General features: G+C 43.1%; 2 protein-coding genes across 2 annotated transcripts in view; one reads left to right on the top strand and one right to left on the bottom strand.

Annotated features, from left to right (window-relative positions):
* UGP2 (UDP-glucose pyrophosphorylase 2) overlaps nt 1–21,583 on the top strand; it is a 21,875-nt gene extending 292 nt beyond the window's left edge. The window contains exons 2-10 of the mRNA XM_010023231.1: nt 5,265–5,392; nt 5,925–6,032; nt 14,718–14,903; nt 16,314–16,447; nt 17,100–17,397; nt 18,427–18,624; nt 18,800–19,042; nt 19,496–19,600; nt 20,480–21,583. Coding sequence (XP_010021533.1) covers nt 5,265–5,392; nt 5,925–6,032; nt 14,718–14,903; nt 16,314–16,447; nt 17,100–17,397; nt 18,427–18,624; nt 18,800–19,042; nt 19,496–19,600; nt 20,480–20,587 — 1,508 coding nt within the window. The 3' untranslated portion in view covers nt 20,588–21,583. The remainder of the gene's footprint in view (nt 1–5,264; nt 5,393–5,924; nt 6,033–14,717; nt 14,904–16,313; nt 16,448–17,099; nt 17,398–18,426; nt 18,625–18,799; nt 19,043–19,495; nt 19,601–20,479) is intronic.
* Nucleotides 21,584–22,393: 810 nt separating this feature from the next.
* The window catches only part of LOC104412499 (vacuolar protein sorting-associated protein 54-like), a gene marked incomplete at its 5' end in the record, with an annotated part of 9,404 nt that continues 7,589 nt past the window's right edge, over nt 22,394–24,208 (bottom strand). Inside the window, one exon of the mRNA XM_010023241.1 lies at nt 22,394–22,852. Coding sequence (XP_010021543.1) covers nt 22,747–22,852 — 106 coding nt within the window. The remainder of the gene's footprint in view (nt 22,853–24,208) is intronic.

Below are 24,208 nucleotides of genomic sequence, written 5' to 3'. Positions count from 1 at the left end.
CAGGCGGTTGTGGCGGTGGGGCTGTTAACCAGTGCCGGTGCACCGGTGGGATCTGGGGGAGGTCTTGCAAGCATAAATCCCCCCTCTCCACTAAGCGGTCTGTTAAACTTGAGGGTGAAAGAGCGCTGGGGTCGAACGTATTCACTTCTTTTCAGAGTGTATTTTGGCGTTTTCTAATCCCGGTGGGCTCCAGTGCTCTCCTTTACTCTCCGCATGTGTGAGCGTGCGTGTACGTGGTCTGAGTTTCAGATTCCTTTATTGCGAAACGGGGAACCAGCCCACAAGAGGTCATTTTGGGAAGAAAAACGACTTTGGTGCATTGCTGTGGCAGTTTTCTTCCCCTGCTTTCCCGTGTTCCTGATGGTGCTTGTGTGCTTTTTGTAACAAAATCTGTGCCTGTAGGTTTCCCTAATAGAAATCCATGCAGGCCTATCAACAAATGTAATGTTGCCCATAGAAGGAACATGAGCAGGTCTTTTGCTATGCAAACTTGGACACTGCAGGCAACCGAGGGCCTTGGTAGGCTCTGTTGCTCTCCCAGTGGATGTCTAGGACAGTTCAGCCCTCGGTGTGTAAACGCATTGACTGCGAATGTCCTGTAGCACCTGGGCAAAATGCAGAGATCCAAAGGGGGGAAGTGTTGGAGCCACGTTGCTCAACTGTCTGCTCTGAAAGTTATCAAGATAAGCCCCTTCTTGCAGTCAGACACGTTACGAAAATACATTCTGAATTGTTCTTTTTAAATGGAGTGGGCTTATCTCAGCCTACTGCTGAAGGTGGCCATCTTGCTGGCAAATGGTATTATTTTTGAAACTGAAAGCTGGAGAAACCTATATAAAGATCATAATCAGTTTTTAAAATACTGAGACTTGACGATCATAGAAGCTTTTAAAAAAAGTACTTGCCATTTAAATACTCTCTTATCAGGCCCATAGCACTAAAACGTGTTGCCAATGTCAAGTGATATATTTAGCATGAGGATCAGCTGCTAGACTGAGGAATCCAGCTGTGTCTGACTGTAACACCTAAACCCTTGGTGCGTGCAGCTGGCAGGAGTGGCTGCCTAGGCTGCACACTTCTGAGTTAGCTCAGGCTGACATGCTCATCTGTTAAGGAGAGAGCATGTTTAAGTTTAGTTTCATGTGTGCTTCAGTCAAACATATGTTGACAAACTTTGCCTCTAGTAGTAGGAAAAGAAAAATGTTTGAGAATGCTGAGTGGGTATGTTCAGTTCTACAAAGTCAAGCAAACTACTGTTTCTTACCATTGCACATTATAGTGTGCATAAGGAGAGGTTTTTATCCTCATTAGGGATAAAAATTGCCTTGAACTTTTCAGCGGAGTTGGTGGAAGTGAAGGCATTCACTCTGTACCCTCAGCACAGAGTTCAAGAATAGAGCATTTAAAGTTCAGCTGCGTGTTACAACTTACTGCCCACCCTTCTTGATTTTTATGCAAGTAGTCTGGCTCCAAGGAGACCTGAATAATTTTCTACTGTAGGTCTTTCTGTGTACTGACTTGGATTGCAAAAGTAATGACAATTCATAACCCTCAGCCCAAAAGATTCCCATTTTTTTCATGAGAGAGGGGACTTCTTGCTTGACTTGTCCCACGACTCCCTCCTCTGCTAGGTCCTTGTATACCAAGTACCAAGGCAGTGAACTTCAGAATGAATTAATGAACAACAAAACTAATCAATTTTAATGCATTCCCTGCTTTTACTGTAGAATGAGAGGAGGAAATACGTGCAGACCCTTAAATAAGGGGTCACTGCTGTTCTGTTCTTGTGCAGTTTTCCTGAGGACGTCTGTCCCTTGTTGTGTTTCTTACAGTGTACAAAGACCTCCTTTTTATTAGCTTGATCTGATTTATCATATTTTGTCATTTCATATGTCAGTTCTGAAGTTCTGTATCATAAACCTGCAAATACTCAGCCATATGCTGTGAGGGCAGGGGCCAGGTTAGCAGTGAGAGCAGAGCACAAAAGCAAGCTAGAAACAACAGTGGGGGCAGGAGGGTTTGAGTGAAACTCCACGTGTCAGACAGCACTGTGAGCTTGGTAAAAGAGCTTCCCTTTTTCTGCTACCTGAGGAGGCTCTTTCTACTTAAGACATTAAAAGAAGATATCCTGGATTGTCATTTTTGCCAAGCCCAGTTTCCGAAGCGTCAACTATTTAGTCTTGCTCTTCTCTTCTGTGCTAATCTCCTGCGTGGGCTGGTTCCCCAGGAGTCTTCCACTACTTTATCCCACCCTTTTCTTCCTTCAGATGAGTGTTTAAGAACACTGATCCCATAAAAGTGGGCTTAGGCTGAAATCTGAGGCATTAGTTGCAAAATATCTTGGAAGAGGCATTTCTTTTTAAAAATAATTGGTTAGTTTATGTCTGCATGTACCCTTGCAATTACCCAGCACCTCTGCCTCCCATCTGACTTTCAGAGGCACAATAACTACTTTTCATTAAGCCTTAGGAAGTTTTCCTTGCCTGTAGGAAATAACTGCTTTCAGATACGCAGTTGCACTGGCCGTTCTACTTCCTCACTCCTGCTGGGGTGAAAAGGGAAATCAACCTTTGCCTGGGCCGTTAAATTTAACAGTAGCTCACACTGAAGGACTGCAGTTGTCATGCATAAATACCAGCTTCTTCTCAAAAACTCTGAGGGACAGCAACATGGGAATAACCAGTACTGAGTTTGTTCATTTGGAGTGGATGTGCAAATGCTGCTGTCGTGGTCTTGGTTTGGAGGGCCTTTAGAGAGTGCCATAGATTCCCATCCAGTCCAGATTTTGATGGACATCTCTTAAGATAAATGCTTAAAACCCTCTGCCTTGCAGAGGCACCTTAAAAGCAGAAGAGAAAAGCTTTGAGTTGCTATTTCTCTTGGCTGCTTAGTTACAGTATTTAAATTCTTACTTAGGCAGAATAGATACTTTTCCTGCACCAGGCAAACACATGCTCTTATGGACTCCAGCCATGTCTACCTCTCTCTTTCCCCAAAATAGTAATAATAATGATAGTACTAATAATGCTTTCCCCAAGCAACCGTGCCCTGGCATGTTGAATCTGGACGAGATGAGTGGTTGCAGTAGTTGTTCAATGGTCAACATAAACCCTAAATATTCTCTGTTGCCAGTGAAGGGTGCAGCCGACACCTCTGGTAGCTTTGGCGGGCTGGGCTTCAGTAAGTCTCATCTAGCAGGGTGCTCTGCTTGGTTCTTGGAACAAGCAACAGGTTGGCTTTGCTTCTTTGTGAGGACTTTGGTGATCAAATGTATTTAGCATTTGCTCATTAAGCTGGGGAGAATTTTTAGTATTTTATATGTTTTTATGTATACATAATATATATAAAAAGACCCCAAACAAGCTAGGACATTATCACACGTTTATTTTGATGACACTTTTTTATTTTGATTTGTAATGTTACTTGATCTTTAAATGCTTTTATCTGGTAGATACAAGTCTTTTGGCTAATATGAGTGAAATGGATTTTCCTGCTCACCCGGGGAAGCTGCTAGCTGGTTCTGTCTTACTTAGCCTCAATGTGTTTAACAGCATGAATGATGGTCCCTGTTGGATACTTGGTATTTGCAGAGTTTCTTCTGAGATACATTGCATCATCTTGGGAGGTTCAAATGTTTTACAGACTGATGAACTGTGACAAATGACCACTGTTGTTGCTGTAACAGAAGTCATGTATTACAACATGTTGTCAGGAGGATTGCAAACATATGAAAGCATCTCCAAGCAGTTATTTTTCTGGAAGTTTAAGCCATGTTTCAGTGTGCATTAACCCAGAATGTGCGCATGAAAAGACATTACTTGTAGCAGTTTGGTGTGAACGTACCAAGCTGGTGTAGACCTCCTCGTTTTCCTGTAGGAGGAAGTGCTTCCTAATGAAGAACTGTCCTGTCCATGTTTTTACATGCTTGACCTGGAAAGATATGCCTAGCAGGCTTTCAACTATTACCTGCTTTTCTACTAAATGAAACATTTGAATTAAAAAAAGAACCTATTGTTCATTGCACTGTTCATCTTGAGCTGGCATTTCCCCTGTGTTGCACCTCACACACTATGTGCACTGCAGCACTTGTCTGTGTTTTTTTTATCTCCTCCCCTACCTGCAAAACAGTGCAGTCAGGAAAATGGCTTCTGTGGGCTTCAAAGCAAGGATTAGATACTGTCGCTGAGGCTGTGGAATACTTTGCTTAAAACCCCTAAAATAAAGTCAAAATTGTATTAAAATGAACTGCCTCTGTCTTTCTTATGCTCAATAGAACAGCCTTTTAATGCATGTTCTAAATCAGTAAACTTTAAATGCAGGTTCCTCTTCTAACAATATTTTCTGGCAGTATCACTCTGTTCACTTGCAAAGTTTCCTCCTATCCCTTTTTGCACTAGTATTCAGGGTGTTTCTAAAATCCAGCTATATTTGGCAATACATGACTCTGTGTGTTACCGAGAAGTGATTACTCAAGGGATTTGGCAGAAATTAAATTAACTGAGGTCTTTAGAGAACATACTCAGAATGTCTTTGGAGAACACGCTCACTTTGAACACTTTCTGTTGGAAAATAGTCCTGTCATGTCCCGTTTCTTTCTGTGACGTGGACTTTACCGTGTAGAACATTTGTGTATTTCCTCTTTTTCACTTCCATGGTGCTTATCACTTTCAAAAGCAAAACAAATGCTGAAGTGATAGACAGACGAATTTTCTGTGTTGCTTAGTAACTGAAACGCACGCTGGAGTGTGAAAATGCTCACATGATAAAGCAACGGAGTATTTACTGGGGCAAACTGAAGATCGTGTGAAAGTGCACTGTATAAATCATTAAAGCATATGTTTTTATTTGCTTGTGTGAGCAGAAGGATACTCTTGATCACAATGTTCTACAGAAAAGAATTTTTTCAGTAAAAAGCTTTTTCACACTTCTACTTGCTAAAGTGTGTTGAGGCAGTAGGATGTGAATTCTTTGGCTCTCTAGCAAAAAAGTGTACTGCTGTGGATTATGGACGCTTCTTGAGATGGATCATTGGTCTTCTGAGTTTTTTGAGTTTTGAGAGAAGAATTGTTGTTGGCCCCAATTTAAGGTCTGTTCTCCAAGTTACTAAGAACAAAACCTAGATTCCTGGAATGCTAGCATAGTAGTAAAATGAGGCTGGGTTATATGAGTTTATTAGTTTTTTAAATCAAATTGAAGGCTGTTTATAGTCTAAATAAGCTGGTTTTCTTCTTTTTCCTTTAACCCTTTTGTAATTTTTATTTCAGATTTCAGCAAAGCAATGTCTCAAGCTGGCACTTCACAGTTTCAGGAAGTCATTCGACAAGAGCTGGAGTATTCAATGAAAGTAGAACTTGACAAGATACTCGCGACTGCACCTTCAAATGAGCTAGAGGTAAGGAGCACAATGTGGATGCAATTCAGAGCATGAGAAATGCAGGAAATTGAGGCAAATATCATGCAGGGAGACAAATCACAGAATATCATGATCCTTAATTTCAGGATGTGCTCTGGTCCTGTGTGGAAGAGTGGCCTGGATGCAGTGTAATTAGACTTTCAGTTCCTTATTAACTAACTTAGAGTTACTAAGTGTTTATTCATCTTTAGTTAGTAAAGGTTTTCTATGTAATCTTTAGCGGGTTACAGAAAGGGAGGGTAACGCTTTTACCTTGAAGATTGGGCCAAATTCTAGTGGTTATGATTTTGACTTGTCTTTTAGGTTTCCAAATTGGTTTTGTACCTTGAGTTTTAGTGGAAATGAGCTTTTAGTGCCTTCTAGAATTTTTCCTAAATTTTAGCAAGTCTGCTTCAGTGCTGATAAAATTACTCTTGTGAATAGATCATACATCAAGTTTGTAGAAATGTTTCTGTGATTGAATAGGTAAGCGTTAAATATCAGCATTAACTAATGCTTTTCTTCTTTGTAGCACACTAAAAACGACCTGGAAGGATTTAAGAAGCTATTTCATAGATTCCTACAAGAAAAGGGACCATCTGTGGACTGGGGGAAGATTCAGAGACCTCCAGAAGATTCTGTAAGTTGTGATGAAGTGGCAGTCTGTAAGGAACATTAAACTGACAATTGCTGCTTGTAGTAAATTATGTAGTCACCCACAGAATGGATATATCTGCTATGGTTCTGTAAAATCACATAGGACAACACTTTGGGTTCTAACCGAAAAATAATTACTTATTGACATATGTTGTATGTGTTCCTGAACATCAGGTCGTGCTTAACATATGTGTTAAGTACTTTGGTGTTATTTTGTTAGCTGTTCTTTGAGCAGGGAACAAAATGGGACAGATGCCATCTCACCATTTGGTACATTCTCTGGTGTAAATGGTAACTTGTGTTGGAAGGGAAGTAGGTAGGACCCTGGTTGTTCCCATTCCCCACCTGCCCGTGAAAGAAGGTTGCATGTCTCAGATGAAACTGTTTCCAGCAATCCATGCTGCTAAATAATTTGAAAGGGACATATGGCAAGTGGGCTGGGTTATATAGCTCATTTAGCAACTTCTGTAACCTGCAGCAGCTCAGTAAAGCGAGGAATCTGAAACAAGCAGTTGACTGGGGTTTTCTTGAGTATAATTTTCTAATGTCATCTGTGTTGTTATAACTTAAAACCTACCACTTGAGCTGCTGCTGAAAAAGCACTAAATAATTTTTTTCAGCATGTTTTTTTACTGAAATAAATACTTCCTATTAAACCTAACCTCATTTTATTGATTCATCTGCAGCCCTAGGGCTGTCTTTTGACTCTTGCATAGCTAAAGGTGTAGTTGTGCGATGAATTCTTGCTTTTCCCACTGTAGTGATCTTGGCATATTGCAGGATTTCTGTGTCCTCACACATTTGGGTTTCTCTTAGCCTCTCTGTGGTGATTCAATCGGGGCTCTGTTTCCAACTGAAAGGCAGGCTGTCCAGTTACTTCCAGAACAGATGCAGTGCTGCTCTCTAAAGCGTTGAAGAATGATGCTATTTTAGAGCAAGTCTACGGTTTTTCCAAGGTTGAGTGTTTTCTTTTAACTTCAAAAACATGTGATGTCTCTCTCTTCTGTACTGTAACACTGAATGAAGTGTTGCTTTTGGGGGAATCCACTGTCGGTAAAGAGGCCAAGGTGAGAAACTGGAGTTCTAGGTAATGTGACTTACAAGGAAGGCTGAAGGAAAGGGGGTTGCTCTTAGTCTAGAGGGGGTGAGACTGGGAAGTGATAAGTCTCTTATATATGTAAAAAGGTAGTTGCAACAATGAAAGGAATAAAGTGTTCCCTGGGTCAAGATAAGTCCTGGGATTAAATGACAGCAATTCGATGCGAGTGAATGGGCTGCTTTATGAGAGGGAGAGCTATTGTCTATTTTTGAAGTTTTGCACACCTTCAGTGGAAAAACTTTTAAGTTCTATAAAGGACTGAAAATTACTGGGTAGTACATTGGGAGCAAATGTCAGACAGGAGGGTTATGATAAGATGCTGAAATAGACTGATGGGAGATTCCCAGGCATGGCAAGCTGCTTAAAAAAGAATTTAGACAAAGGTCTTGAGGTCACAGAGGGCTGAAAGGAGGCAAGATTAGAAAAAGAGTTATCTCTTTTCTTCTCTATGGCCTGTACTGGCTCATTCTCAAATGTGTCCCTTAGCTGTGTAGCAGCTTGTGACAGAGAAAGAGAAAGGGATGAATCCTGCCAAATCAAACCTCTCTGGGTCAGGCAAGATGCATGTGTGATCTTAAATGAAATTTTGCTTCCTAGAATGAACTCCAAACCAAATAGGCACACTTGGTAAATGTCACAGAAGAAAGCTAGGGAGAAATACCCGCAGACTTCCTTCCATGCATTCTTCACATTCATGCTTTAGGATTACTTGGATGATACTTGGATTTCCTGATCTGACAGGATGTGGGTTGAGCACTCTCAAAAAGTGAGAGCAAGCTTTTCTTTTTTTTTGCTGACTGCAGGAGTTCCATCTCCCTCCCCTCCTCAAACCCTGCATGGATTTATCCTGCCTCCACCTCCTTTTAACATGTCAGTCATGTCGCGGACATACTGTGAAAAGTGATAATGTGTCTTACACAAAACCCTTTTCAAGTGACCTGCAGCTTAACTTCTCTCAAATTATTCTTTACTGAGGGATGATGCCTTCTGGAATTACTAGGTGAAAGTTAATTTCTTAAAGACCAGAATTCCAGAATTACTAGTGTAGCTAGTATAGGTAAGAACAGTATATGAGCTTTTAGAAGGGGTAAAGAGTGATTATTTTAGAAGGGCTTCAGAATAAAGACTGCAGTACTGAGTTCCTTGGGACATGTGAATCCATCTGTGAATATATGCAGATTTTCTGAGTGTTAGTTCCGCTTGAGTTTTCTTTTCCTAGCTATAAAACCTCACAGTATGCTTTCCTCCTGGTCTTGTTAAAACAGCACTGAGGCAGGGAAGCTTCACCCTAGACCATGTCACCCAAGGCTCTGTCCAGCCTGGCCTGGATGGAGCATCCCTGCCAGGGGTGGAGCATTTACCACTTCTTTGGGCAAACCATTCCAGTGCCTCGCCACCCTCACAGTAAAGAGCTTCTTCCTTATATCTAACCTGAATTTCCCCTGTTTAAGTTTGAACCTGTTGCCCTTTGTCCTGTTGCTACAATCTCTGATGAAGAGTCCCTCTCCAGCATGCTGGTAGCCCCCTTCAGATACTGGAAGGCTGCTATGAGGTCTCCACACAGCTTCTCTTCTCCAGGCTGAACAGCCCCAACTTTCTCAGCCTGTCTTCATATGGGAGGTGCTCCAGCCCCCTGATCATCCTCGTGGCCCTCCTCTGGACGTGTTCCAACAGCTCCATGTCCTTCTTGTGTGGAGGATACCAGAAGATTGTTTTGGAGGATTGGTTTGCTGCTTGATCAGTCCAAAGCAGTGAGAATTCTGCCAAGTGCAATCTTCAGCTGATGCCTAGTAGAGCTCAGGGTATCTGTTTAGGCATATATGTGCATGTATGTGTGTATGCATAGACATATGCGTGTGTGTATGTCTGTAAAAAAAAATAAAAGCACCAAAAGATGTGCAGAAGTGTGGGGTTGGGGCAGGGGGAAACTTTGTGATTATTTTTAACAGCTAAAAACCATTCATTAATAGTTCATTGCATTTATAGGCTTTGTCTTTTGATTTTTCTACCTTACATAAGCTACTTCTAACTTTCAGATTAGGCTGGAAAGGTTTTCAGGCTTTTTCCCAATGCCACAGGGCTGTGCTATGCAGGGGCAGAATTCCTGATCAGACTTCCCATGGGTCATAGAATGTGTTATCCTTTGTGCTTGTTCTCTGAATGTAGCTTTCTGTTCTTTCCTGAAGCATCTGCTGACAAGTAAAGGCTCTTGTCAGTAAATTGAAACAGAAGTGATTGTCTTATAATATTCCTCCATTTTTATCTGCAATGGGAGATTTCATCCCTGACCTCCATGTTTTCCTTAATACTAAAGGGCAAGCAACTTGTAAGCTCCACACAATTATAACAGAAGATTGAACCCATTTCACACTATATTGGTAAACATGTGACTTGTTTTTTCCTTCCAGGTGCTTTGCTTCCATATGTCCAAATGCTTGCAGTGGTAGCTAGCATAGTTGGGACCCATTACTGTTGCAGTCTTCAGAGAAGAAAGTATACTTAGTCAGAATGGTGGTTAACAAGGAGAAGGAGGTAAAGAATGTGGACATGGCAAGTGTAATTTAATCCTGTTAATGCAGATTGCAGCAATCTGTTTGTTTGAATTGGAAGCAGTAGCAAAGTCCTGCTGGGAGGCCTCTGAGAGCTGCAGTGATTGAGTTAACCTCTGAGTTGCAATGCAAAACTTCATCTAGGACATAAAGGAAGCATCCAAAGCAATGTGAGTGTGAAAGGAGCTTCTCTATTAGAGGCTTTTTTTTTCTCTCCAGTGGTTGGATTCTTGTCTGCAGCTCGGGTTGTCATCTCAATGAACTAAATTATGAAGGAAAAGAATGAATATCATGCTTTTACTCAAAAGCAAAATATCTTCCTAATCTCAGACTCTGGAAACAGATTTTATGGGTTCACTTGTTGCTATTTCTAAAACTGTCCGTTCGTGCTGAGTAAATATTTCCTTGTTGCTCTGTAAGTACATATTGACTAACATGGGTGTATTCCCTTCCAGTCTACCCACGATGACAGCCCTGATGCTCATTTTGTCTGTCTTTGACAAACTCTTGCAAACCTCCTTGCAGTAGGAGTATGCTTCTGAAATCTGTTAGTCAAACTCCCAACGTTGCCTCATGCAGACTGTTCTGAAAATCACTTCTGTGACATTGTCTGCAAAACCAAAAGAAGCTACATATGTCATCTTAGAACAATCCTAAACCACCGTTTTGAGACATGTCTCAAGTGAGTAATGCTGTAGTCATAGAATCAACTAGGTTGGAAAAGACCTTTAAGATCATCAAGTCCAACCATTACCCCAGGACTGCCAAGACCACCACTAAACCACGTCACTGATACAAGCCAGGATGCCTGTTGGCCTTCTTGGCTGCTTGGGCAGAAGCTGGCTCATGTTCAGCTCTGTCTGTCAGCACACCCAAGTCCTGTTCTGATGAGCAGCTTTCCAGCCACTCTTCCCCAAGCCTGTAGCATTGCATGGAGTTGCTGTGGCCCAAATGCAGGACCTGGCACTGAGCCTTGTTGAATCTCATACCATTGGCCACAGCCCATTGATCCAGCCTGTGCAGATCCCTCTGCAGAGCCTCCCTACTCTCCCAGATTAGCAGATCAACGCTCCCAGCCAACTCTGTGTTGTCCACAAATTTACTGAGGGCACATTTGATCCCCTCATCCAGATCATTGATAAAGATATTAAACACTGGCTCTAACACTGAGCCCTGAGGGACACCACTAGTGACCCATTGCCAACTAGATGTGATGCCATTTACCACCACTCTTTGGGCTTGGCCATCCAGCCAGTTTCCAACCCAGTGAAGAATACACCTATCCAGGCCATCAGCAGCCCATTTCTCCAGGAGAATGCTGTGGGAGACGGTGTCAAATACTTTATTTAAGTCCAAATAAATGATATCCACAGCCTTTCCCTCATCAACCAGCGGACATCTGCTAGTTTGAAGTTCCCCACGAGAACAAGGGCAAGTGATGGTGAAACTTCTCCCGGCTGTTTGAAGAACACTTCATGTATAGCTTCATCCTGGCTGGGTGGTCTATAACAGGCTCCTGCCAGGATATCTGCTTGGTTGGCCTCACCCCTCATCTTTACCCACAAACATTCGTCCTTCTCACTCACAACATTGAGTTCAAAGCGGTCAGTGCACTCCCTGACATACAACACAACCCCACCACCTCTTTTTCCTTGCCTAGCCCTTCTGAAGTGCCTGTAGCCATCCGTTGCAGCACTTCAGTCATGCAAATCATTCCACCACATTTCCGTGATTGAGATTATGTCATGATTTCTCTGCTGCACAATGGCTTCCAGTTCCTCCTGTTGCCATGCTGTGGGCATTGACATACATGCATTTAAGTTGCCCGTGGGTCTGGACTCCAACAGTGGCATGCTACCCTTTGACTCATGTTTAGCAAGCCTGGTGTTATCCCCTTCCCCCTTCAAAACTCGTTTAAAGCCCTCCTCTGTAAGCCCTGTTAGCTCCTGGGCTAGGATCCTTTTCCCACTCTGGGACAGGCGTACCCCATCTGCCACCAGCAGGCCTGGTGCTGTATGAACTGACCCATGGTATAAAACCCCAAAATTCTGACACTGACACCAGTTATGGAGCTAGGAGTTAAGTGGTGAGATCTTTCTGATGTAACCATTGACATTGATTGTGACTGGCAGGAGGGATGAGAACACTGCTTGGGCTCCCGAACCAGTCAGCCCAAGGCCCTGAAGTCCTTCTTGAGTCCCCTTAGTCTTCTTGAAGAGATTTCCTGATTGCCCATCTGAAAGACTAACAAAGGATAGTAGTCACAGGGCTGTAGTGACTCACAGGAAGAGTGAGTTTTCTGGTGACGTCCCTTAACCTGGCCCCAGGGAGGCAGTAGACTTCCCTGTGAGTCTGGTCAGGCTGACGTGGGGCCTTCTGCTCCCCTTAGGGTGGAGTCCCCAATCACCACCACTCTTCTTCTTCCTGGTAGAGCTGGTTGTAATATGAGGTGTTCTCTTCTGTGGGAACTCTTCTGACATGAATGATCCCTTATCATCACCTTCCTCACTTTCCTGATCCTGAAGTACCAGGGCCTCAAATCTGTTGTAAGGGGAAATGCATAATGCAAGTCATGCATCTGTAAGCCATGTCATTCCTGCCTGGTTTTGTTCCTGAAGTATTTCCCCATCAGCACTTGCTTGTCAAATCCACTGTTGCAGACCCTTAGAGCAAGAATTTGTTTTCATTACTGTGGAGCACTTTTTATGCTTGTGTATATACTTGTGTATATAAGAGGTGATGAGGTAGTTCTGCATATTGGTGCCTACACATGACAGGAACTGCTAGGTGATAGCACTGGCATCCAGCAGTCCTGATGCTGCAACGATCCTGCTTAAATTGGAGTTCTTGACATTTGTTATTCTCTGAATTAAAGACCCTTCAAGATCCAGGGCTTCTTTGCCAAGTTGTTATTTCGAATGCCTGTCCCAGAAGAACTGAAATATTTAGCAAGGCTGAGTTATAAATTTTGTGTTATAGCTGATGCAACATCCAGTGAACTAAGTCCTTGATGGAACCATTAACTTCATCAGGATTTTACTCTGAGCTTAATGCATAAGCGAGTTTCAGGCATGATAGCAAAGGCATGAAAAGGTAGTCAGCACTTCAGCAAAAGCAGATGATTTTGAGGCAGTCTGGCCCTGAACTGAGTGGCAGACTGCCTGCTTTTTGGAGAGCTATGTTGTGAGTGATGCAAGGAGAACGTAGTGAGACTTGAGATCATTTTTTTGGCTGTTCAGATGGTTTCTGAGCACTGTGGGTGTGACTCACATCCCACCCAGCTAAAGCTCAAACCTAAACGTTTTAAATGCTGTTGGAGTCTAATAAGGAATGGTATTGGCCTTGGAATGGATGGGAAGTAGTAAATCTTGAGTGTAAATATGTGTAGATCCTCCTGGTAATGAATTGTTCATCAAGCTTTCTAATGTTCCTTCAGTACATTAAAATCAACGTTTATCAGTACATTGAAATCCGTGTTTATCATCTCTTAGTGAGAAGAAGGGTTGTTTTTCAAGGCATCTGCCTGGCCTGAACACAGTCTCTGTTGCTGACAAAACACAGCAAGGTTCTGCTTTTTGCACACTTCCTGAAATGTTCTAGGGGCTTTGGAAAGAAGTTCCTGCATGTGTCCTGTGTGACATGGCAGTGGTTGTGTTGCTGCTTGCTGCCTGAGCTGTGCTAACTCCATGTGTGGTGATCTTATTTTTAAACATATGCCATAAGCTTTCCAGATCCCATAAGGCAGAATTTCCCTAATGTGAGGGATCTGCTCTAATCTGCTGCCTGTGGCGTACTGGAATGCTGGAATACACAGACTCTCCTCTCTACCCCCACACATCCGGGTGAGAAATATGACTCTTGTTCCAGTGCAACATGAATTTCCATTCAAACCCCAGCCTGACTTGCCCAAAGCAAACAGTTCTGAAAGCTACTCTCTATGTATTTGTTTTTGGAAGTCAGCTGTGGATCTTACACACCCCTTACCAGAGCTAGAATAAATTCCTTGCTGCTAGAACACACAGCACTGAAAGACCAAGGTTTTTCTTCACAAGAAAATGTCTAGAAGGGCAGGCAGAGGATAATTGTATTGATTTTGCTCTAACAGTTTTGGCATGATACCTATCACTGCACTGTTACCTTTGTTTCTTTGACTTAGGTGCTTTGGCTTAAGGGACAAGCCGTGCCTGCTGCAAGGCACACAGTCATTACAAGCCTGATTTTGCTTTCCATCACTAGCCTCAAATGTAGCCTATGCCCTGTTCGTAAACCTGTAGGATACAGTTGTCAGCAAGGTAGAACTTTCTGCAAGGTTTCATGTGAGCTGGATGAACTCATCCTGAAAATAGCAGGATAAGAGCTAGGAACTTTCTTCCTTTTTGTAGCATGCTATAGGGAGAGATAGATTATTATATAGGACTAAAAGTCAGAATAAAAATCAATTTAAACTGAGTCAAAGAACCAACCTTTTGCCAAGAATGTTGCCTTTGACAACCTCAAAGCAAAGTTTAAGCTGTTTGGGGAGGAAAAGTTTTATGTCCTGCATGCAGGGCCTGTGGTCCTGAATAGTGGCTTGACCGAAGGGTGTCATCTTACTGGGGAATTGAGTTAGATGGCTCACAAGGATACCCCTCTCCTTCTGCAGGATAAGAGGAGGGTTGAGATAACTGTCTGATTACTGGCATAACTGGTCTGACTTCTGCCTTGCCCTTCTTCACTATCAAGTCAGTCCCCTCTATCTGGAAGATACATTGTTAGATCTGGATGAAGCTGGTTGTGACTGGTGTCACAAAACCTATAGAACCTCTCAAGAAAAGAGGTTCTTGTAATAACAAATTGGGTTATTTGTATTTTGTAACAAATCAGATTATTGCAGACTCATTTTGCAAATGTTCTTCAGTGCCATAAATCATATAAATAAATGTGGATGTTATTGCCAAATTTGAAGTTCTGAAGGTTTTTAGCAGAAAGCAATTCCCTTCCAAATATCTGACTCCTGAGGCTTGGTTGTTTGTTTTTACAGATCCAGCCCTATGAGAAGATAAAGGCCAGAGGACTGCCCGATAACATTGCTTCTGTCTTGAACAAGCTGGTGGTTGTGAAACTAAATGGCGGCTTGGGCACAAGCATGGGTTGTAAAGGCCCAAAAAGCCTCATCGGGGTGCGGAATGAGAACACCTTCTTGGATCTGACAGTTCAGCAGATTGAGGTAACTTCTGATGGGCTTTTCTTTCTGTGCTGGAGGAAGCAAGACACACTGAGCTTTCCTGCATGACCCTTGAAGAGAGATCATAGTGGATCTTGCCAAAAGGAAGAGGAGAGGGAAGCAAGGCCTGGTCAGAGTTGCTAGTGGTGAAGTGGGGAATTGCTTTGGAAAGAATAGGCATGAAAGGGACAGAGCAACCAGCCACTGAACTCTGTCCACTCTGCACATGTTGGCACAGTGAAATTCAGCCTGTGCACACCAACCAGTGCTGACTGTGTCCAGAAACACAACTAATCAAACTGTAGAGCTGGCCTGGCGTGGCTCACTCCTGTTGCTGACTCCTCCAGGTGTAACTTTGAGTTTCAGCCTTTTAAAGCCTTTTTTATGTGTGTTAGAACAAAGCTCTTCACAGCAGCTCCAAGTTCCTTGTTGAATTAAAACTCATGCTGGAAGAGATTGCTGGCATTTTCCTCTAAAAAAAGAGAAGTAAAAGAAAATAACAGCTGCTGGTGGTGAGAGGACATTTCAGCTTATGTTTTTAATGCAGAATATTCCTCACACAGCGGATAATTACGATGCTCATTAGAGTAGGAAGTTCGGTGTGCCTGCTCCATGATTTTTGGAGCTCCAACAGTTTTTGCCTCAGTGTGGTGTTTGTTTGGAGTGACTCTCCAATATATGGTAGACAGTTCTATAGCAGACTTATATCCAGCTAATACAGCCCTAATCCTCTGATGCTGCGGGTGCTTTCTTGAAAGGGTCATGGTGGACGTCTCTGACTCCACCAGAGGTTAATGATCCCAAACACTCCCCAGCAGACAAGGACTATCTGATAAACAAAGCTTAAAACTCACTGAAGTCTCTTTTTTTTCCTGCACACTCTATTTTTGGTGGAATGCTGTTGTCTTTCTGATTTCAGCTCCATTCTATAGATTTCCAAATAATTAACAGGGTGATGTTCCATTCATTATGTACTCTTGATACTCCTGTCCATCTCATAGCCTGGCAAGACAGCTCCAAAGTGCTTACTATGCAGGGAACGTTTTGAAACTTCACCCTGACAGACATTAGTAATTTGAGGGAGAACATGCCTTTTGTAGTCAACAGCAGCCTGAAATTTAAAACCATTATTCTGTGGTGTCGTGCTTTTCAAATTTTAAATCTCAGTGCAGACTTTAAACCAAAGATTAATTATACATTAATTAATGTGGCCCTTATCTTTACTACTTACAAGGATTTGTTTTCCTTTACCTGATTTATTATCCTTTCTGTCAGCATAAGCACATCTCACTTTTATCTCATGCATTTATTATTTTCTGACTGTTTTATCTACTTTTTTTCTCCCAAAATCTTAGGTGTCAGGAGTTAAAGCTAACAATACATGCTGAATTTACCATTTCTTTCCCATCTCAGCATTTAAACAAATCCTACAACACCGACGTTCCTCTTGTTCTCATGAATTCCTTCAACACTGATGACGACACGAAGAAAATCTTGCAGAAATACAGTCACAGCCGTGTGAAGATATATACTTTTAATCAGAGCAGGTATCACAACACTTCTGCACTTGGGTTGAAAGGCAAAGCTGGTCTGCAGTTTTCACATTCCACATGGTGTGGGTTTTAGTTTGAGATGCTGAGGTAGCAAAATGTCTTCTGTACCCAGGTTCAGTCTGCATTTTGGGCCTCTCTGAAAGCCTGAAGCATCACGATGTTAAGCAGAGTCAAAGGCATTGTATTAAAACTAGGGAGAGGGGGGTGTGGGGATGACAGTTTCTAAGAAATTTATGGATAATGGTGTACTGGATGCTGGCCACTTGATTTCTGAACTTGCTTTTTGGGTACCTGGGCTCTGGAGGGCAAAAGAACATGGCCTCCATATCAAGAACAACCTCTGACCTCAAGTGGCTGATTATGTTATAGGTGTGCTCAGCATGCTCTGTCAGAGGAAGGCTGTTTTACAGCATGGTCTGAGAACTGTGGCTTTAAGTCCTTGAATGAGAGGCTGAAGTCTGCAGCTTCTCAGTGATAGTTCAGTATTTGGTTGGGTCTTTCAATTTGAGTATTTACACCTATCTAGAAACATGGTACCTTCAAAAGCTGCATGGAAAAGCCCCTGTAGTTGCACCTTTGCTCTTCTATTTTCCTTTATGCCAGTCTGATGTTGGTGAGGACTTAACACAAGCCATTGTCTTCCCAGATATCCCAGAATTAACAAGGAAACTCTGCTGCCGATAGCCAAGGATGTATCTTACTCAGGAGAGAATACAGAGTGCTGGTATCCCCCTGGCCATGGGGATATCTACGCCAGTTTCTATAACTCTGGTCTGCTGGATAACCTCATTGCAGAGGGAAAGGAGTATATTTTTGTGTCCAATATAGATAACTTGGGTGCCACTGTGGACCTTTACATTCTTAACCATCTTATGAACCCACCCAATGGAAAACGCTGTGAATTTGTCATGGAGGTGACAAACAAAACCAGGGCGGATGTGAAGGTAAAGGGAGTTGGTTGTGCAAGTGTCTGAATGCTTGGCATGTTGGTGACAATCACAGCTTCTTGTCTCTTCTGTATGCATGAATTCAGACATACATTACATCTTCTTAGAGCTATTTCAGGCACCACTTAACACATCAGCTGTGATCTAATTCAAGATGCACAAAATCAGCAAGTTTATGAAGTTCTCATCCATGCAACAAATTGATCTAGGTTCTGGGCAGCAGCAGACAAGGACAGCCTGGACTTGGGTGATGACTGAAAAGACAAGTGACTTCTGCAGGGTGCTGGTCACAGCCTCCAGGCTGTCACTTCCACAGGGGAGGAGTTAGAGGATGGTAAAAGCAGAGCACTGAGGGGTGGGATCTGGCAGTTTTATCTCCGCTGACTGTAAACTTACCCAGCTGTCAAGGTGTGCATTGCACAACTCGGCTTGGCTGCCAGCCTGCTACTGCCCCAACCCCTTGACTTTGTATGAAGTCGAGGTTTGACAACCTGTGAGATGGTTATAGCACGTATTAAATACTTTCAGTGTGCAGTAGTTTGTCCCATAACTGTGCTTTGCCTCTTTTAAATGTGAGGATGGGGAGGAAACGTGATTTTCTCTGTGTTCATTAGATATTAAGAAAGCTCTGGCTTAGTCCTGTGAAACCACAGAAATGCACTGTAGGAGTACAATTCAGGTTTCTCAGTAAGGGCCACGAGTACAGAACTATTGGATTTCATTTAGATTTTGCTCTGTATTCTAGCAGAGGGCTGCTGAAGGTGATTCTTTACAACAGCAGCACTTGCAAATGATCCTCAGCAACTTTCCTTAGAAGAATTAACTCTCTTGGAGTGCTGAAACATGATCATTTGACAGTTCTGACTGTACTTTAAACATACTCTATAATTAGTAACCTGGTAGCTAAATACAAGCAACATGTTTTCACTGAGGTTGAACTTTAAATGCCAACAAACCAGTGTCTCTGGGGTGAGGGGAAGGTTTCTCATGAACAAGACTTAATTCTTCTCTCTCTGCCCCTTGCAGGGTGGCACGCTCACGCAATACGAAAACAAGCTGAGGCTTGTGGAGATAGCTCAGGTCCCAAAAGCACACGTGGATGAATTCAAGTCCGTGTCCAAATTCAAAATCTTCAATACCAACAACTTGTGGATTGCTCTGTCTGCAATTAAAAGGCTGCAAGAGAAAAACGCTATTGACATGGAGATCATTGTTAACCCAAAGGTAATCAGCTAGGAAGATGGTAGAGGAAACAGATTCAGAAGTGTTTGCTTCTGGGTAACTGAACAGGGACTGCTGCCTTCAGGAAGGAGCCTGTCTGTTGGCTCTGACTTAGGCTCAACACTAGTTTTGGGTGCCGTTACCTGCTGGTTATGTTGACATGAGTTTTCTCTTCCAGACCCTGGATGGAGGCTTGAACATCATCCAGCTGGAGACTGCAGTTGGTGCTGCTATTAAGAGTTTTGAGAACTCTCTAGGGATAAACGTACCTCGTAGTCGTTTTCTGCCTGTTAAGACCACGTCAGATCTCTTGCTTGTGATGTCCAATTTGTATAGCCTTAATGCTGGATCCCTAACAATGAGTGAGAAGCGAGAATTTCCAACAGTGCCTCTTGTCAAACTGGGAAGTTCTTTCACAAAGGTAAACTTCTGTAATTATACTTTGGTATCATTATACTTTTATCTCTTGGAATAAAAATAGGCTGTAGCAATAACTAAGTGAAAAGTGAGGTTTAATCAACCTCTGCCCATCTGAGCTTTCCCTTTTGCTCTTTGTAAAGAACTGTTTGTTACAATACCAACTACTTCACATGCATACATGATGTCACACTGCTGTCAGATGCTCTTTACCCTGTCCCTTGAGGAAAGAGAAGGTGAATTGGGCTGTGGGTGCTCTCTAGAGCTTGCCCGACATGGGTGAGATGCTGCCTCATGGTTACCTCTGAAAAAAATGTCAATAGCAGGTTGCTTTCCTGCATTAACTCAGGTGGAGATTCTACAAAGGTCCCTGAAAGGAGTTTTCAGGAAGCTCCCACACTTGTTACGATCCACAGATGGATTTAAAACTGTCCCTATTCTTTCCTCTCTCCAAAAGGTTCAAGATTACCTGCGGAGGTTTGAAAGTATTCCAGACATGCTGGAGCTGGATCATCTCACGGTTTCAGGTGATGTTACGTTTGGGAAGAATGTTTCATTAAAGGTGAGTGTGTAATTGGGATGCTCCTGCAATAAACATGACTAATCTCTGCTCCCTGGTAACTGATCCTGCCTCAGTCTGGGCCTTTACGCACAGTCCATGCAAGCGCTCCTAGGAAGTAACTGGCCACTACAGCTGCTTCCCTGTACAGTCCTAGTGGGAGATGAGGCTTATCTATGAACCTTGGAAACACCACCAACCTTGGGTCCAAAACAAGGCTCACTTCTTTGTCCATTAGCACAGGCCCCTTTAGAGCCACAGGCCCCTTCTTATCAACTGGGGTTCTTGATTCATTAGTAGATGTTGAAGCTGAACAAGTTAGTTTCTCTCTGATTCTTCCTTAGGATCTGGCCAGTCCTAAGTAGAACTTTGTCACTGTCCTGTAACAGTCCAGGGCAGTTCAGCTGCTGCCAGAGATGGGTGGTGCAAGGTGAGGCTGCACCAACCAGCACTCAAACTGAGGCTGTAACCAGTGTGCACATGCAGATGTGTCTCTTCCCAGTTCTCTGTATTTGCCCCTAGTGGCAAGCTGTGCTCCAACATACTCGTGGGCAACATTTTTCCACCTAAAAGCAAGCAGACACAATAGGAGTGCTTACAGCAAGCACGTGTCTTCAAAGAAGGCATCTGCTCTCTTTGTAAACGGATAGTATCAACTATGCTGGTAATTACAGTGTTTCCAATATTGCTTGTTTAAAACCTTTGTTGCTGGGGAAAAAACCCAAACAGTCTATGCAGAAACAATACAACTGGCTGCATCCAGGACCTGGCTGTGTTACAGCTGGCACCTCGCTGGTCCTCCAGCCAGTGCTGTGCTTGCTCGGTCCAAGTCAACAGGTAATACAAAGTTTCTAAGCGCTTGTTTTCTTTCCTGCATTCCAGGGAACAGTTATCATCATCGCCAATCACGGGGACAGAATTGACATCCCAGCTGGAGCTCTACTAGAGAACAAAATCGTCTCTGGCAACCTGCGGATCCTGGACCACTGAGTGGGTGAAAGAGCACGGTCAGTTCTGCAGACTGCTGTGCTAAACCAGCCTCCTGACGGAAGAACCTTTTAAGCATTAGAAGTATAAGTACACAGAGGGCCTACGCTTTGTCATCTCCATAGTACCCTGCAGTATTAATTTCCAATTACTTTCTCGTGCTTATCTCGTTAAGCAGACACATAGCGCCATGGATGTGCGTGAGCAGCGCTTCAGTCCTTCACACAGATTCTGTAACTCAGTTAATATAACCTTGAAGTGCAATACTGTTTGTCTTGCGGTAAGATGGACAGATCTTCTTTGATAAGAAGTGAAGAGGCTTGCCTCTGACATTTAGTAGTTTTGAATTGCTTGTAACTGCAGAAAGCAAGCTGTGAAGCAATACAGGTGGGACAACGTGGTTAGCTACGCGTGTGACTCTCATGAAGGCACAGTTGAAAACCAAACGTTTCACTACTGCTAAATGGGCTGTTAAAACCCCTGTAGTTCATGTGCTCACAACTCTCCCACCCCAGAGCCCTCTTCAGCCCCCCCAGACTACAAGTGCGATGTCTCATCCCAGTTGTACGTTGCGATAGTTGGGGTGAGGCTGCCGATACCTCCATTTCTGTATTGTGAGAGTGGGAATCGTCGCTGTTCCAAACTCACCCAAAGAATCCAATACTTGAGAAAAATGCCTCAGTATCCACGTGTGGTGTTTGCTTTTTCACATCCCCTTTAAGACTGGATCTCCTATTCATATCTGAATCCTCAATCTGCCCTCTTCTTTTTCAATAAATGGATCACGTTGACTACACCCATGTTCATATTGTCACAGCCATGTATGTTAATTTATCTTCTCTTGAGTCATTTCTAAATTTGTACAGGAATTGAAATCCCTGTCCCGATCACTATTGATTTCTTAATGTTTCTCTTGTATTTACATGCAGACAACTTTTATTTTATAAGCTTAGTATAACACTGGTATGTATCATTAAAGAAGTTGGTCTTTAAAAACAACTGTGATTTTATAGCTTTATTTTGACTGACAATTAATGACATCTTTTCTGCTAACAGATAAGCATGCCTGGCTGGAGAACCCGAGGCGCACACATACACACACACACACTGTAGACCATTCCATCGTACATCATCGGCACAGGGTTAGGCACTCGGACTAGGGGTCGGGAGAGAGGTGTGAGGTGAGATACGCAGGCACTTTTCCTTAGTACTGGCAGCGTCCAGTCTTAAAAGGTAGTATTAAAAACTCTTAAATAAATTAATCTCAGTTGCACCTTCCTCAGCGGTGCAACCTTCTATAAGCAGCCTAAAACCTTTAAAATCCCTCCTGCCCTGTTTTCCGTGTCCTCTTCTGACGTTATACCCATCACTTTGTGTCTATAAGCACTGCAACTGGCAAGGCCCTGAAGCACACTCGCTGTCCTTCCCCTCCTGGCAGCGGCTGTGCTAAGGGCAAGAAGCCATCCCCACCCCAGCCTCTTCTACTATCTGTTCTGTCCTCACTACTTCGATGATGGCTTCACAACTCCATCCTGTCCATGACGGCTTCAGCCACCTGCCTGTTAAGAGTCATATCTTCAGGTGGCAGTTTAGAGCCCAGCTGTTGAGAACCCCCCTGAAACAGGGCTGCTCCCTAACAAATCTGAATCCTATGTGCAAGCAATCAAAAGACATTTATTTATATAAAGTTCTGTAAAAAAATAAATTTTAAACAGCATAGTTTTCATAGAGAAAAACATTTTCTACAGAGTTCCAACTGCAGGATTTTCATATTGTACCATCATTAAATAAGGTGGGACACCGTGTGAATTTCATTGCACTAGAAGAAATGCAAAGCATCTTTTTAATATAAAGATATACAGAGCATTCTAGACAACTACAGCTGTGTTACAGCTATGTGTTCTTTTGGATTTGGTCCAAAGAAACCTGAGTCTGTTTCCAGAGAGAATGAAAAAAACATTGCACAGACAGCTGATCACTTGTTTCTTGCTGACGGACACTGGAAAGATCACTCCCTGCAGCTCGCTCTGCATCTAGTTTCCCCGACTATCAATAGTGTCCTTTCTTGGACTCTGGTCTTAAGTATTCACCTCACAGTCGTCAGGCTGCTTAGAAGAAAGTCAGTTTGTTGTCAGAGCCAAGTGACTGCTCCCAGTGGATTATCACCTCTTCTGCTCCCAAATCTCAGCCATGTTTAGGTCTAAGTTGTTAAGGCCTTTCAGGGCTTGAAGGTTTCCAGTGTAAAAAGCTACATCTGAAGTAACCAGTCTGCAGTGAAACATACAACAAGGTTAGCACCTGAACCTCTCACGTCCACCTGGAGTAGTCAAAAACAAGCAGGGTTTGTTCATGACTTGGGCAATTACAGCGATACATGTTCGAACACTACGGCTGGATGAGAGATTTCAAGTATCAATTCAAAACTCACTGCTACAGCTGTGGTTTATTTTACAGCAGTGATTGTATGTAACAGGATTAGAACTAGGTGTAAACTAACATTTTAGTAGGTAAAGCTTCCCTAAAAACAGGGAAGAGAGATCAAACATCATGTTCAGCAGCAGGAACTGGGCATCTAAAACTTCCATTCTTTTGCTGTAATCCCAGGCTTATCTGGATTTAACCCCCCATTCCATCAATTGGGGTATTAATTACTGCAACATTAACTTCTGTATCCCAGAAGGTTAATGTAACAGCAACCAAACAGCGGAACAGTTACGCTGTTTGTAACAGTTTATACAGAGCAAAAATCCCTCATGCACACCAGGACAAATGTATCAGGGGATGACAAACAGGATCATAAGGTTTCTAGTTAGAAAGGAGCAAGATGTAGGAATAAAAGTTGTATTTTCACAGTAACAAAATGAAACCAGGATTCACAGACCTGGATTGTTACTATTACTACAGAAACGAGCAGTTTAAAATGGGACAAGGATCAGAAAAGCACGTTAAGAACTAGGTCAGTGAAGACTGCTGGAACAGCAGCAAGAACAGCAGCAGCGTTTGATGTTTCCCGTCTTCAACAGCCCCGACTCCACACTCCCAGAGCTGTCCCCTGAAGTAAGTAACTGCTGCTGTGACACAAGGCTCAGGGCAGGACTGTTCCCAGTGGCAGCAGGGACACCCTTCTGACAGGGAGGATGAGTGTGCTGGGAAATACACCACTGGGAACACCTGCCCCGGGACTCCCATCCAAAAGGGATCCTTTTAGGCCATCTGACTACAAGCGTCAGAGAGAAGCAGAAGAGCAGGATGAAGACAGCACACTGTGAAACGCTCCCCAACATGCTCTGGGTGCTCTCCTTTCCGCTGGGGTTGTGCCCTCACTACCATGCAGTAAGCTTGTTGGCTTCCAAATACCTTAGGAAGCAGCACCAAAGGCAGCTGGGTGTTACTCTGCACATACACCACAAGCACAGAAAACCATTTCAGATAAGCTGTTTCACAGGGTACAAGGGATGAGTAAGCTTAGTGCAGGACAAACAAGAATAAACTGAACAGGATTACACTTAGAATCATAAAATGGTTTGGGTTGAAGGGGCCTTAAAGCTCATCGAGTTCCAACCCCCTGCCACGGGCAGGGACACCTTCCACTAAAGCAGGTTGCTTCAACCCCCTGTGTACAAC

This window comes from Nestor notabilis, unplaced genomic scaffold (assembly GCF_000696875.1).
Source record: "Nestor notabilis isolate BGI_N333 unplaced genomic scaffold, ASM69687v1 scaffold16000, whole genome shotgun sequence".
Taxonomy (NCBI): domain Eukaryota; kingdom Metazoa; phylum Chordata; class Aves; order Psittaciformes; family Psittacidae; genus Nestor; species Nestor notabilis.
The sequence above is the reverse complement of the archived record's forward strand: the minus strand, read 5'-3'. Positions and strand labels throughout refer to the sequence as shown.